Raw genomic sequence first — 16,039 nt, 5'->3', positions numbered from 1 at the left:
GTTTAAGATTGCTGGGGAATCAGGTGGACGGGGAGGAGGCTTAAGTGGAAATAGGAGGCACAGATCATCAGTTCTGGAAACTGCTATACTGGGGCCAGTCTTGCCCGTAGGTTTCTGTTTGTGTTTTGTTTCCTTGAATAAAAAAATCAACTTTTCTGCTTGTCTCAGAGTCTCTGTGCTGACCTACAGCTGAACCAGCCCTGACATTTTCCTCCAGCTCACATCATCTCCAAATGCAATCCTAAACTCAACTCTGCTTTCTCCCTGCTAACTATCTCAGAGCCCAGGGTGGCACAGAGTCTTTGCTTTCTTGATGTCCCATCTCCCTATCTTTATCTTTGTTTTCCAGCTTTGTTAAAGGCCCATCTCTTAGGCAATCTCCTGAACATGAGAAGCTGAATCCAGCTATTAAGAGTATGACTTCCAGTTTAACTCTCCAAGCATTGATAAAATTTTAACACTTAGTAAATTCAGGACTTATGGGTGTCTGGCACCCACAAACTAATAACAGTATGTTGGGTTCAACATAGCTACTCCTTCAGTTTATTTCTCATATGAGGAAGGATTGAGGCAGAACTAGTAGCTTCAAAGAGCTGTGTCAGTCAAATATAGGGATTAGCAATTAGAATCTCCAGTTGGACTTTCCTTCATCCACTCCTTGAAATGCTTCTATGAAACTATAATGCTTGTCATTAATTTAAAAGCGAGTTGCTGCTGAGAATAGTCTTTTTGACAAGATGCACAATTTTTTCCTTCTCTTTGGACACTAAGAATATTGATGTCAGTTGAAAGTTAGAGAACATGTATATATGGTCATGATAGAAATATTATACATAAAAAGAGTAACCAAAGTTCTAAACATTAGTATTCATCTTCCCTGTAGGGACACGACAAATTGTACAGCTGCACTGTGAAGAGACAGAAACAGAGATGCAGAGGTGAGCTGTGGTTCAACTGGGTTAGAATGAGACATGTCTTATTTCTGTGGTTTATCTTTATTTTGTGTGTCAGATTTCTTAATGTTTTCCTTTTATATCCCCTCCTCCACCCCCCTGGAATTCTTCATAAACCTACTGATGTAAATAGAAACTGGGAGGAAATAAAATTAAAATACTGAAGGGTATATATGTAAAGGAAAGAGGAATACATCAAAACTTTAAAGTTGCAGTTCTAATCAGAAGGATCCATCGCCTCACTCCAGACAAGCCACAAGCTTGGTTTGCTCTGAGTGAGACAAGCTCATGTTCAAAATATGTGCTAAGCCAAACCATGGCTTAGCCCCAGGTAGCACGATGGCAGGGAAGGAGTAAAGCAACCATGATTTCTCCAGGAACCTGCACATGCACATCTGTGCTAAGCCATAGTTTGGCTTAGTGTTCTGTGAGAACTGTGTCAGTAAGTATTCTGACAGCCTGATCCTATGCATATTTAATCAGAACTTAAGTTCCACTGTGCTCATCAAAATTTTTTTAAGAGGAAGCCCAATTCTACACCTCAGCTTTATCTTGTTTATCAGGCAGCAGAAAATGAACCTAGAGCGCAAGCAGCGAATTGAAGAACTCACAGCCAAGATCCAAGAAGAGAGAGTAAAGCAAAGAGACCAGAGGTAATTATAGAATCTGGTCACAAGAGTTTTGGGTTACACTTTATTCCAATTTCAATTAATTGCAATATGTATTATTTTAGCAAGAGTGCCATAAATTTCAGTTTCTGTAGAATAAAGTTGCAATGCTTGTGGGCTGGTAGGTATTGCTGGTAGGTTTAGGACTGATAAAAAAGTACCACTTTGTTCATGCGATGACTCGATTAGAGAGAAGGTTTTGGCCTGGGATGGGGAATATGCACGTAATAAATTATGAAACAATAGGCTAGGAGAGGCCTAACAGGCCAGACCAAATAGGCTGGGTGAAATCCTGACACAGTCTTTTACACAGTGAATGGAATTGATTACAAGAGGTAGTGATGGCCTCTAGCTTAAATAGCTATAAAAAGGGAGTAGCCAAATTTATACAGGACAGTCTAGCAATTGCTATTAGCCATGGCAATGACTATGCTAGATCAATGTCTTGCCTCAGTAATGGACTGGGTGATAATAAACTGAAGCTTAAGCTAGACAAGACAAAGGCACTGTTAGTAGGTGGTTCCCTAGACTGGATGGATGGGATGTGGTCTCTGGATGAGGCTGAAGCAGGTATGTGGCTTGGGGTACTTCTTGATCTGCTGTTGATGTTTCAGGCTCAAATGGCCTGGACGATGCAGAGTGCCTTCCATCAGTTTCAACTGAGCCTCTTGGGCTTGCCGGTCGGCGGTTCGAATCCCCGCGATGGGGTGAGCTCCCGTTGCTTGGTCCCAGCTCCTGCCAACCTAGCAGTTCAAAAGCACGCCAAAAAGTGCAAGTAGATAAATAGGTACTGCTCCGGCGGGAAGGTAAACAGCATTTCCGTGCGCTGCTCTGGTTTCAGTGTTGCGTTGCGCCAGAAGCGGCTTAACTGTTTGTAGACAAACACCAGCTCCCTCGGAATGTAAAGCAAGATGAGCACCGCAACCCCAGAGTTGTCTGTGACTGGACTTAACTGTCATGGGTCCTTTACCTTCTTCTTTTTTTTTTTTTTTACCCCTATGATGACAGGGAAAGCCCAACTTCTGTTGTCTACACTCTGGTAACCTCCAGGTTGGACTACTGCAATGTGTTACGTATGGGGCTGCCTTTGAAGATGGTTCAGAAACTGCAGCTGGTGCAGAATTTGGCAGCCAGATTGCTACTGGGGCAGGACTGTCTCAACATATAACACCAATTCTAGCATGGTTCCACTGGCTGCTAGTGAGTGGATTCAATTTAAAGTGTAGTTTGAACCTATAAAACTGTATGTGACTCAGGACTTCAAGGACTGCCTCTCCCCGCGTAAATCAATGTAATCTGAGGCCCTTCTTCATCTGACCCCTCCCCGGGAGGTCTAGATTGCAACATGAGAATTGGGCTTTTCAGTGGTGGCCTCCTGCTTGTGAAATGCTCTCCCCTGAGAGAGCACCATCTTTTTCTTTTGTAAGGGCCAGGCAAATACTTTCCTCTTTACCCAGGTTTTCGAAGGGTTTCAGGCATTAATTTATAAGCGTTTCAGGCATCTGCAACCTCTTTTGGTGATATGGCATCTATCAGACCTGTCTCTTATCCATATAAAATAAAAACATTCCTTCCAGTAGCACCTTAGAGACCAACTAAGTTAGTTATTGGTATGAGCTTTTGTGTGCATGCACACTTTTCTTCAGATACCACTCTTATCCATATAGATATGTTTTTAGGCTTTATTGGTTGTGTTTTAGTTTTCAAGTCTCTTTGTGAGAAAAACAGGTAAGAAATATAATTAATAAAACAACAACAATATTCAACCTCCATATTCAGGACAGTATAATTCTGATTATCAAGTGTGGGGAGGGGGAAGAGGGAGATAGCTACTTGCTCTGCTTATGAGCTTTCTTTCAAGGGCATCTGAATGGTGCTTCTTGAATACTGAGTTCTGGGCTAGATGACCCCTTAGTGTGATCTAGCATAGGCAATTTTTAGGTTCCTCTCTTTAGGAAAGTTCCGTTCTCACCATTAACAGTTTTACTCTGTTCTATCTTGTCCTGTTTTTAATTTTCATGCCTTCAGACTGGAGTTTGAGCACCTACTTAATGAGCTGATGGAGAAGCACAAGAGTCTCTGGGAGCTTTACGTAAGGGCTAGGTTTTTGTCTTTACCATGAACTCAACTACTATAAAGCCACTGCAGGATAAGTGACCTTCAGAAATGTTCATGTCCAAGTGACAATATGTGAATATAGTAGAAACTGAGAGTTGAGAGTCACTATATTCTGCCTTTAACTTTGGAAACAGAGTAACATCAAATGAACTTGAAACATTTGCGAACACCTGGAAATGGAGACTGTTGTATTCTATGCCTTGATTCAGAAATGTGCTAGAATATAGAAGTGCTGAGCAGCAAGGATGGGAGATGGGGACTTTAGCTTTCTTTTGATAGATGAAATGTATGAATGGGAAGATGCTCTGTCTGGAGGAGCAGTTCAGTACATTGGAAATAAAAGCTGTATTGGGGGTGGAAGGAGCATGGGAAGAAGTTTTATTTGTTCACAGATTGGTTGCTAGTTACTCTAGTGAACCACATTCATGCCTTAGCCTTGCTTTCCACAAACTGCACGCCTGTGTCCACTGGCACTTCAGAAGATGTCTCTCTGTAGCTTCCAAAAGCATGGTCAGCTTGCATCATGTAGGATGAGGCAACATAAGATGTCAGACTGAAATGGGCTGAGCTGTTGCCACCTGAGCTCCAATGACACATGGAGCTAGCTTTTTGCCACTATAACTGTTATGAAGTGTGTGAAAGCTACTCTTGGCACACACTGATAGGATTATTGGATAGCTTATTGGTTGCTCTAAAGCAGCAAAAACATACCCAGAGATGGAACCAATAGCCCTATTCAGGTGTTTTGTACCTACTACTATTACACAGGTGGTGCTGTGGTCTAAACCACCAAGTGTCTTGGGCTTGCCGATTGTAAGGTTGGCAGAAGGTAAATGGTGTTTCTGTGCACTCTAGCTTTCATCACGGTGTCCCATTGCACCAGAAGCGGTTTAGTCATGCTGATCACATGACCCAGAAAGCTGTCTGTGGAAAAATGCTGGCTCTCTTGGCCTGAAAACAGAGATGAGAGCCACACCCCATAGTTGAATCTGACTGGACTTTACTGTCCTGGGGTCTTTTACCTTTTTTACTACTACTACTATTAATAATTTTATTATTTCTACCCCGTCCATCTGGCTTGGGATATAAGGGGCTTGTATCATGAGCAGTAAGCAAAGCAGTCAAACTGGCTTCTCCTTCTTGATAACTGTACCACTCCCATCAAGTGAATATGTTTATGTTTCTTTGGCTGCTTCCACGAAACAGCCTTTTGGACTTTAAGTGGCCATGCCTACTTCCAATACTGGGTAGCATTCCAGCTGTCTTAAAATTGCTTCTAAACATGTATAATAGGACAAATTTTTACAAACATGCAGATAAGTTTTCATGAAGCTTCAACAGAAATTCACAAACTAATGTGGAAGATTGAACTTAAGACTGGAAGAATGAGAAATGGAGAGAGACCAAAACAGGCAGATTTGCCCCTCATTTCTCTCCCTTGAATTCTGTTTGCTGTGTTTCAGGCTAGGGAGAAACCAGCAGTGGCTGACATAAGAGAGAAGAAGGAGTGTTTGCTCAGTGAAGGTGAGAGTCTGTGGCTTTTTGGACACCTTCTAAGAGAATTCATGAAGCTAAAAGTTATCTTAAACATAATTGTTCTACAATATTACTTACTTGTATGCCATCCAAACCCTTTTGATTCCTCCTCTATTTCCCTGGATAGCATGGCAACTGTATTTGTGTGTGCTGTGCAGAATGTGGGCTAACCATTTTTAATGATACTTAACTGGAAGTGTCTGTGAAATCATTAGTGTGAGAAGTGACAGAGCTCCTCACTTCTTCCCATATCAAAACTATTTTGTGATCTTAATAAAAATATAAATTCATTCAGAGGCCAAGCATTCAAGTGTACCATTCAAATATGGGCCTACTTATTGCTAAAAGGGTAGAAAACTGGCAAAGCTACCCCTGTCCCCTTCACCTCTTTTTATATTTAAAAGTAAAATTAAAAACAGAAGTTTTGAAAACAATAAACTCCCTATCTGCTGTATGCAGCAGTTTCTAGTCCCAGATTGGATTAGACTGGAGTGCAATTTCTCCTAAAACTGAACTACTTAAATGGAGAGGCATACACCCCCCCCCCAGGTACATCAGTTTACACACATGATCTCCCTGGAGAAGCAGCAGAGGCTATGGTGGTGGTGGCAGGAGTGCTTTAAAGAGAAAGTGAAGTTCCCTGTTCGGGAGTGGAAGAAAGCTACGCATTACTTGGGAAACAGATCCCATGTAACTAGTACTGAATAAGACTGTACTAGTGCAGTATTACAAAAATATATATCAAAAAACACTTCTTCTGTTGTTGTCTGGAAGTACAGTGGTACCTTGGGTTACAGATGTTGTAAACAAAAATTGCCCTTTTCCCTTATGGGGTATCCAAGAGCCTATATAGAGTCCTTACGTAGGTTCCCTATTGGTAGGAGAAACTAACAGAGGCCAACCAGAGAATACTGAGAAGCAAAGCAGCTAGTAAGCTTGATCTTTATTGATCTGTTGCAACAGGGTGCTCCCCTCACCCGCAGGAGAGAGGAAGGATCCAGAAAAATGGCATGCAAGGCCTTATAAAGACTTTTGAAATTCCCATCCTGTAGATCAGGACCACCCCCAGAAACATCATACATACATCACAGAAGGGGTGTAACCTAAGACCACCCCTCATATATATCATACCTACATCACAAAAAAGGCAGTCTAAAACAGAAAATTTGAAAGTGTTTTTCTCCTGTCCTTGTTTATCTCCTGTCTGGCAGGTTACTTGATTGGATTGCCTGGGTAGTCTGGCCAGTCCTTTGTAATGATAAATACTTAGTTCCTGGGCCAGGTCACAGGCTCACACCCTATTCAAACACAGACATACCCTTAAGACAGGATTTGTGAAGGAAAAGACAATGGGGAGGCTTTTCCACTTTGACCTTGCAGAGAAAACATTTGCTCAGTTTAGGAATCAAAATGGCTTCAGGTCGGTCTTCTTGTGCTGATCTATGTACGTGCTGTTATGAACATTACCATATATCTAAGACCTCAAAATTCCTATCACACAGACGCTTCAGGTTACAGACACTTCAGGTTGCAGACTCTGCTAATCCAAAAATAGTACCTCGGGTTAAGAACTTTGCTACAGGATGAAAACAGAAATCGCGCAGTGGCGGCGCAGCAGCAGCAGAAGGCCCCATTAGCTAAAGTAGTACCTCAGGTTAAGAACAGTTTCAGGTTAAGAACGGACCTCCAGAACGAATTAAGTTCTTAACCCAAGGTACCACTGTACCCTCATTTTTTGAGATAAATTGGACTTATTTACTTTGATATGCCTTTAAAAATCCCTGTGTAATATTTCCTCAGAAAAAATGATCCAGGAGAAACTGGCCCATGCCCAAGATGAATTAGATTTGATTAGCCAGTCGGTCTTCATTAAGGAGAGGGAGTTCCTGAAGAGCCAGGAGGCTGCAACAGCCTTGTGAGTATAGGCTAACCTGGACCCTCCTTTAGTGTAATACTGATTAAAACTCAGTTAACCATGTGCAATTTTTTAAAGGTATAAACGATCAATTTGCAAAGTGTGCTAAAGTAGGAAGGAAACGATCTTTTAAAAAAACCAAATATGCATGAACCACAGGTGCACCTCGCCCTGAAAGCAAGCCATACCCTCATAAATGTGGCTCAGTAAGCTAGTAATAAGGGACGCGTGTGGCGCTGTGAGTTAAACCACAGAGCCTAGGACTTGCCAATCAGAAGGTCGGCGGTTCGAATCCCCGCGATGAGGTGAGCTCCCGTTGCTCGGTCCCTGCTCCTGCCAACCTAGCAGTTCGAAAGCACGTCCAAGTGCAACTAGATAAATAGGTACCGCTCCGGCGGGAAGGTAAATGGCGTTTCCGTGTGCTGCTCTGGTTCACCAGAAGCGGCTTAGTCATGCTGGCCACATGACCCGGAAGCTGTACGCCGGCTTCCTCGGCCAGTAAAGCGAGCTGAGCGCCGCAACCTCAGAGTCGGTCATGACTGGACCTAATGGTCAGGGGTCCTTTACCTTTTAAGCTAGTAATAATTCACCTGATTCAGTGATTTTCAAACATTCAACCTAGAAGCCCTTTCCACAACAACTTGACTGTGAAAAACTCCCTGCACGTTATAGAATATTATGGGGAAATGTTGGTAGTGAATCACAAGTCAAATCCAAATAGTATGCATTGCAACATATACATAGTCTCTTGTTCATTTCAGTGGGGCTTCCCCAAAAGAACATGGTAGATTGTGCTCACTTAAACACATTTCCATGTCTTGTTTTCCTTACTGTCCCAGTATAGAAACTTAGTTCAACTTTTGTATATATATTGTAACTTGGTAGGTTTGTAGTAACTAAGCCAGGGAGAAGGCCATATGGCAGCCCAAGAGAGGCATGAAAGAGGGTAGCCTGAGTCCTATGTCAGATTAAGAGCCAGAGGTTCTCCTGTTCTTGCTTAGGAATGCCTCAATGCTTAACTGCCTTTGCCACTTAGGAAGCAAGGTCATTGAGGTTTGGCGGTGCCATTTCCCCATCTGCAAGTGGAGCTAATGTGGCAAAGGACCCATACCCAAATGAAGGTAAGATGTCTTAAGTACTGAGTGCAAACTTAAGGCATGCTGCAAATGAAAAATTATGCCTGCAGGTCAGAGATGCCCCACTGCAGGTCTAATAACTTGACTTCAATTTACAGAGAATAAATAGGAGTATAAATGAAGTATAAATAGGAGAAGACTTTCCCATGTGAGTTGGGTTTGTGGAAGAGACCTGCTTCTTGCCCAGTTTTTTGTGTAGAAGTTCGACAGGTGGATCCCTGGGAGCTGGACATCTGATTGCCTTCCTTTAATTTCCAGGAAGTTATTTCAAGAGGAAAAGAAGGCAGCAAAAGAATACCTTGAAGCAGTCTCTAAGTACCATTCTGATCTGAAGCAAAGATGTAGCAGGTGAGCAGAAGGATGGGAGTGAACCGAGGGTTCTAGTTCTGGGATTCAGCTCTGGAAGAGTCTAGGCCAGGAGACTGGAATCTAGGGTGCTAGCTTAATCCTCTGTCCTTGGAACATAGTGCTTGATTTTTAAAAAAGGATTTTGCTATGAGATGCAATACAAACTCTAGGCTCTGTACCTTATTTGCGTTAATATTGGGAATCTAAAAGGATTTGTGCAAAACTCAATGTTGAAGGATTCTATATATTTCTCTCCTGGCTTTTCTGATGTGATTCTTCTTATCTCTTGTTCTGATGGCTCTTTGTATCTGGGGAAATGTTGTGCGCTGCTTCTTCCATATTACTGCAGCTTCCACTCTTTGGAAAGTGACACCTGTGACTCCATTCACTATGCCTCCTTGAATCTCTATGTTCCCAGTTACATTGATTCATTCCACAGCCTCGGAATGATCCCAACAAGATGTGGCTGTAGTCTGTAGCTTATCACTTTTTCAGATATGGTAAGTTACTGAAGCACTCTAATCTGTTTTTGTTAAGTCGTGGGTTGACATAGCAGCCGGCACAGCGATTTCTTCAAGTAGCTCTTTATTATGGTAAGCTGGAATAGAACTGACTGCGAACAGCTCAGCCGGCCTGTATTTATAGGCAGCCGGCTGTCAACATTGTAACCACAACAGCCCAGAGTTCCCGCCTAAAATAACTGCCGCGGACCTGAGTGAAAACTATCTACAGACCTGAGTGAAAACTATATACAGTATCCCCCTGTTGGCCCAGGGTGAAACTACACTACATAACACCCCTCCCCACCGAGATAAGGCGTTAGTTACAATCGTAATGGTTTCCTTATATACAGCACTACGCGTAATGGTTCAATTAAGCACAAAAGCATATCGGTTACATTTCCCATACTTAGACCAACAGTGATACCTGTCCAACAACATAGTCCTTTAAATAAGTTGGGCGCTTGGAAACTCTGCCAGACCGCCGGGGACTGGTAGCCAAGTCCGGAGGGCCACACAGTTCTCGCTGAGGCTGTGGTGCGACCCTAGGTGGCGTTGGAACCAACTCCCCTGGATCCGCTGCTGTGGGTGGAGCCTCCGCAAGTGGAGTGGTCTGAGCCTGTTCTGAAACGGCTTGGTTCGGCTCCACGCTGGCAGTTCGCGAGGGAGGTGTAGGTGGGGCCTCGCCATCTGTACGTGTCTCTTCTGGAGCCGCAAGCGCAGTTGGGGGCACCTCGGTAGTGTCCAAGTCCCCAACCCTGCGCCTAAGCTGGTCTATGTGCCGTCGCCACAAGCGTCCGTCTTCGAGTGCCACCTGGTACGAGCGAGGTCCAGTGACTCCCACTACTGTGGCTGGCACCCAAGGGATGTCCCCCACATAGTTCCGGGCAAAGACCTGGTCTCCTGGGACAAATGACCGTGGTGCGTTGGCACAGCCTGGGGGTTCAGCCACGGCAAAGTCTGGGTGTAGCCGGTCGAGCGGTGACCTGAGGCGGCGGCCCATAAGCAGTTCAGCAGGACTCCTCCCTGTGGCCGCATGAGGGGTGATGTGTTGCACGAACAAGTATTCGGCGACCCGCTCATGCCAGTCTCCCCGGTCCAGGCGCGCCAGTGCCTCTTTTGTCGAGCGCACCATTCTTTCCGCTTGCCCGTTGCTGGATGGATGAAAGGGTGCCGTTAGGGCATGGCGGATGCCCAGTCCCAAAAGATACCGCTCAAACGTGCCTGACGTGAACTGCGGTCCGTTGTCAGAGACAAGAACATCAGGACACCCATGCGTTGCAAACAGGCCTCGCAGCACCCGGATGACAGCTTCGGTAGTGGTGGAGGGCATCAGGGCGACCTCCAGCCATTTGGAATAGGCGTCCACCACTACCATAAAGGTCCGGCCGTGAAAGGGGCCAGCCAGATCGATGTGCACCCTCGACCAGGGTGTCTTTGGCGTCTCCCAGGTGTGTCCCTTAGCTGCCGGTGGTGCAGGCCTCGACTCCTGGCACGCTTGACAGGCGGACACCCAGGCAGTGATGGCATCGTCCATATTAGGCCACCAGACGTAACACCGAGCCAACGCCTTCATTTTGACAATTCCCGGGTGGCCAACGTGCAGAGCCTCCAGGACGCGCTGACGGAGTCCCTGGGGAATCACGACGCGGTCTCCCCACAGCAGGCAGCCGCGATGAGCTGAGAGTTCATGTTGTCTGGTTGCGAAGGGCTGGAACTCTGATGCAAAAGGCCCTTGTGGCCACCCCCTCCACACCCAGTTGAGCACCCGGCTGATGGTGCGATCCTGGGCAGATGCGGAGGCCACAGTGGCAGCCGATACAGGCGCTGCCGGAAGATCCTCAATCAGAAGGAGCGATGAAGCTGGAGCCGGGTCTTCCACAAATGCTGGAAGAGGGCAACGGCTGAGGGCGTCGGCATGGCCCATCGATTTCCCCGGGCGATGGATGAGCCGGTAGTGGTAGGCAGCCAGGAAAACAGTCCATCGCAGCATGCGTGGTGAGAGGACCGGTGGAGTTGGACGATCACCGGCGAGGAGGCCCAGGAGTGGCTTGTGGTCAGTGATGAGGTCAAAAGTCCTGCCATAGAGGTATTCATGGAACCTCTTCACTCCAGCCACAAGTGCCAATGCCTCCTTGTCGAGCTGGCTGTAATTCCGTTCCGTCGGAGATAGTGTCCTGGAAAAGTAGGCGAGCGGTGCTTCTCTTCCATCTGGAAAACGGTGACTAAGGACAGCACCGATGCCAAAAGGTGAGGCGTCGCAGGCAAGGACCAGTGGCCTGGATTCACTGTACTGTACCAGCACACTGTCTGAAGAAAGGAGGGCCTTGACCGCGTTGAAGGCCGCCGTCTCCCGATGACCCCAGGCCCAAGGCGTCTTAGTGCTAAGGAGTCGGTGAAGAGGCTCAGCCACTGTGGCTTTGTGGGGCAGGAACATGTTATAAAAGTTCAGCAGCCCCAGGAATGCCTGCAACTCCGTTTTGTTCTTTGGGGTGGGGGCCTGCTGGATAGCGCGGATCTTGGATGTGGTTGGATGAAGACCGGAGGCATCGATAAGATAGCCCAGGAACTCTACCTGTGGAACGGCGATCTGGCACTTCTCCCTCTTTACCTTGAGCCCGGCCTCCTGGAACCTGGTCAGCACGGCACGGAGGCGCTCGAACAGCTGCTGGTGTGAGTCTGCAGACACCAAGACGTCATCAAAATATGGTACCACGCCCGGAAGCCCTTGCAGGAGACGCTCCATAAGGCTTTGGAAGATGCCAGGAGCCACACTCACCCCGAACTGCAACCGGCGGCAACGGAATGCCCCCCGGTGGGTGACGATCGTCTGGGCTTCAGCAGTGGCATCATCGACTGGCAGTTGTTGATAGGCTTGGGCAAGGTCCAGCTTAGCGAAGACCTTACCCTCACCCAGGGAATGCAGCAGGTGTTGGACAACAGGAACCGGATAAGCGTGCTGCTGAAGTGCCTTGTTGATCGTGCACTTGTAGTCAGCGCAGATTCTCACCGACCCATCTGGCTTGACAGGCGTGACGATGGGGGTTTCCCACTTTGCGTGGTCAACCGGCTCCAAAACTCCTTGGGCGATCAGTTTGTCCAGTTGTTCGTCCACCTTAGCCTTGAGAGCAAAGGGAACCCGGCGTGGCTTTAGCTTGATGGGGGCGACTTGTGGATCAAGGCTAAAGGAGATGGGCGTACCTGTATATTGGCCCAAGGTGCCGTCAAAAACCTCGGCAAAGTCTTTGACCAGACCCTCAGTCTCTGCGTTAGAGATGCAGTTGATGCCGGTGACTTCCAGGCCGAGGGCATCAAACCAGTCTAGCCCTAGGAGGCTTGGCCGCTGACCTTCGACCACCACCAACCGGAGCAGGCCCGAAAAATCCTTGAAGGCGATCCGGAACCGGCCAACGCCTACCACGGGAATGTCGTTTCCCTGGTAGTCTCTCAGGTGTACGCGGTGAGAGTCGAGTTGCCTTTTGGACACTCTGGGTACCAGTCTTTTGATGGTGCTCCATGACACGATGGACAGGGCAGACCCGGTGTCGATCTCCATGTCACATGGAGCTCCTTCAATGAGCACCGTGACGTTCAGCTTGCGTCGCGTAGGCGAGTCGGTTTGGCCAATCGTGGTTCCAGACGGGCAGCGGCAGTTGGTGAGAGCGAAACAACTTTCCTTGGCAGACTGGAGTGAAGACTTGGACTTGCGAGTCGATGAAGGGGGGGTGTCAGACGGAGCCGATCGGCAGACCTTAGCGATGTGGCCCCTTCTGGAACACTTCCTACAGATGGCGTCTCTGAATCGACACTTGGCACGGGAATGGTTGCCTCCGCAGCCAGCACATTCCGGTTGGCCCTTGGACTTCTGTTGGAACTTCCTGCGCTCCCGCTTTGTCTGGTGCACGTCCTCGTCTTCACTGGAGGATGCCTCCTCACTGCTGGCCTCTTCATGATGCACCGGAACTGGCGCCCTAGCAAGACGCGGGCTGCTGGACTTGCGGATCTCCTGGGCGGAGCGTTCAGCAGCTTCTGAGGCCACAGCCTCCTCAATGGCTTTCTGTAGCGTGAGGTCTGGCTTGGCTAGGAGGCGCCGTTGCAGATGGATGTCCCGGACCCCGCAGACGATTCGATCCATCAGGGCATCGTCTAAGTCTCGGAACTCACAGTGCATTGCAGCCTGTCGCAGGGCGGTGGTGTAGTTGTTGATTGACTCCCCCTCTGCCTGGTTCCGGTGGTAGAACGCATGGCGGGCAGCAATCTTGGACGGCTTTGGTGCGTAGTGGTTGCGGAGCTTCTCTTGGATCGTGTCCCATGGTGTTGCCTGGACTGCTTCAGGCGCAACCAACGCTCGGGCCGTCTCAAACACCTCAGGCCCACAGAGGCTGAGGAATAGGCCCCGCTTCCGATCCTTTGATACTGCTGTCAGCTCGTTGGCTTGGAGGTAGCAGTCGAACCGAGCGAGGTAGGAGTCCCATGATTCAGAGGCTGGCGCAAACGGCGGTAGAGGCACAAGTGAAGCCATGATTCCGATGCCGGCGTGAAGGGCGATGGATGGAACACAGTGCTCTAGCCAGAACAGTCAGCTCTGAATTGGTTCTGCCCAGTGATTTCGCTCAGTGATTTCGCTCTGTGATTCAGCTCAGTGATTCAGCTCAGTTCAGAGGCTGGCCGCATCTGGCTGTGCTCTGATGTCCATCTATCCCACCTTCGTCGCCAGAGTTAAGTCGTGGGTTGACATAGCAGCCGGCACAGCGATTTCTTCAAGTAGCTCTTTATTATGGTAAGCTGGAATAGAACTGACTGCGAACAGCTCAGCCGGCCTGTATTTATAGGCAGCCGGCTGTCAACATTGTAACCACAACAGCCCAGAGTTCCCGCCTAAAATAACTGCCGCGGACCTGAGTGAAAACTATCTACAGACCTGAGTGAAAACTATATACAGTATCCCCCTGTTGGCCCAGGGTGAAACTACACTACATAACAGTTTTATTTCTTCCTAAGGAAGAATGAACCAAAACATATAGGGTATGTTGTAACCTTGTAACAGTACCCATCATATCTCAAATTTTGAGGCCGGGTATCCTGTTTTTCTTCTTTCAGATTAAAAACAGAACTGGAAGAGATGGAGATGGAGGATAGTAGCACCAGTGAGAATTAGCTTAAGATACTGAGTGCTGCAGCAGAGGATACAGAGTACAGGTTAATTTTTTGGAGTCTTTAAGGCTGTTACTTTAAGGCTGGTTAGGACACTTCCCCATAGGAAGTTGTATGTAAAGCAGAGGCAAACTCTATTGGGAGTAGGGAGCAAGTCTGGCACTCTGAAATAAAACCAGATGAGAGAACAGATTATGAAAGGAGCAAAAGAGAAAGCCAAGCAAATTAAAGGCTTGGGTTGACTCTGAAATATAAAAGTGGATCATGTGTGAGCTTCTAGTGATTGCAAACGGGCCAAGAAATTGGTAGGATGTAGAAACTAAAAGATGTGGGTTTATTGGTCAAAGTGGATTATAGGAAATACAGTGGTACCTCCGGTTACTAACTTAATTTGTTCCGGAGGTCCGTTCTCAAGCCGAAACTGTTTTTAACATGAGGTCCGTGCCGCCGGCATGCGACTTCCGCTTGCATCCTGGGGCAAAGTTCGCAACTAGGGGTATCTACTTCCGGGTCAGCGGAGCTCGTTACTTGAAGCATTCGTAAGGAGGGTGGTACGTAAAACGAGGTTTCACTGTAAGGTTGTTCTTAGGCAAGACTTAGTTTACTAAACAGTGCAACGCTTCTCACAACACAGAAAGACATGCTATAAGAATTTTAGAGATAATTCTCTCATTTCATCCTCCCATCCCATGGCAGGTTCATGCGAGTGGAAGTTTGCTTTTAGTAGCAAGAAAAATGATAACCCCCTGAGGAATGTTGGTACCTTGCTTCACCCTCAACATTTGCAAGGCATTTGTTAATAAAGTAGTTTGATGGATTCTTTGTTTAGTTCTTAATGTTCATTGCTGCAAAGATGCTTCAGCTGCAATCTCCATTTAAAAGAACAACTGGTCTACAGTGGTGGGAAGGGATCCGAAAGAATGGGTTGTCCCTCCCACTCACTCTTTTAGGCAGGATTATGTAAATTAAGCATGTTTACCTCACTGTGTGAGAGGACAGCCCACTTTTGTTCCTTCTTGTCTAGCTCCCAATGCAGGTCACGGCTGACTTTGCTGTCCTTGTTACAGGTAGGTAGCCGTGTTGGTCTGCTGTAGTCGAAACAAAATAAGAAAATTCCTTCCAGTAGCACCTTAGAGACCAACTAAGTATGTTATTGGTATGAGCTTTCATGTGCACAAAGAAGTGTGCATGCACACAAAAGCTCATACCAATAACAAACTTAGTTGGTCTCTAAGGTGCTACTGGAAGGAATATTTTTATTTTGTTGTCCTTGTTGGCATAGGAGTGCCAACCATTTGATTTACTTCCAGTATTTTCTGGGATGTGTCTCTGACCTGTGGAACAAGGCAGAGAGATGCCATCAGAGTGGGATCTTCCAAAAAGCAGGATTTTCTGATTGCAATGTTAGACCTACATGTGTAGGGTCTGTACAGAATCTGCCAGTGTAATCCTGCTTCTCATCTGCATGTGTTCAGCCCAGTTCACACATAATGCTAAGCCATGGTATGAAACAAATCATAGCTTACTGCCCATGAGAAACATGTTGGCTAGGGCATGTTGCTCAGTCACCCACCCTCTTCTTCTTGTGCTGTGTCAAGAGGAAATAAACCAGAGTGCTGGCCTAACTTTACATGCAAACCAGTACAGTGGTAACTTGGGTCAAGTACTTAATTTGTTCCGGAGGTCCGTTCTTAACCTGAAACTGTTCTTA

General features: G+C 46.9%; 1 protein-coding gene across 12 annotated transcripts in view; it reads left to right on the top strand.

Annotated features, from left to right (window-relative positions):
- LOC308466642 (synaptonemal complex central element protein 1-like) overlaps positions 1-15,145 on the top strand; it is a 35,448-nt gene extending 20,303 nt beyond the window's left edge. For 2 of the 12 annotated variants that reach the window (XM_080987573.1, XM_080987569.1), the window contains exons 6-13: positions 884-938; positions 1,517-1,606; positions 3,650-3,713; positions 5,203-5,263; positions 7,076-7,190; positions 8,585-8,674; positions 14,275-14,373; positions 15,025-15,145. In XM_080987573.1, coding sequence (XP_080843699.1) covers positions 884-938; positions 1,517-1,606; positions 3,650-3,713; positions 5,203-5,263; positions 7,076-7,190; positions 8,585-8,674; positions 14,275-14,332 — 533 coding nt within the window. In that variant the 3' untranslated portion in view covers positions 14,333-14,373; positions 15,025-15,145. Of the gene's footprint in view, positions 1-883; positions 939-1,516; positions 1,607-3,649; positions 3,714-5,202; positions 5,264-7,075; positions 7,191-8,584; positions 8,675-9,023; positions 9,185-14,274; positions 14,374-15,024 lie in introns of those variants that run through there. The other 10 variants (XM_080987565.1, XM_080987574.1, XR_013980923.1 and 7 more) reach the window with 9 other exon arrangements.
- Positions 15,146-16,039: the final 894 nt, after the last annotated feature.

Source organism: Podarcis pityusensis (assembly GCF_964106645.2).
Source record: "Podarcis pityusensis genome assembly, chromosome: 17".
In the NCBI taxonomy this organism is placed as follows: domain Eukaryota; kingdom Metazoa; phylum Chordata; class Lepidosauria; order Squamata; family Lacertidae; genus Podarcis; species Podarcis pityusensis.
The sequence above is the reverse complement of the archived record's forward strand: the minus strand, read 5'-3'. Positions and strand labels throughout refer to the sequence as shown.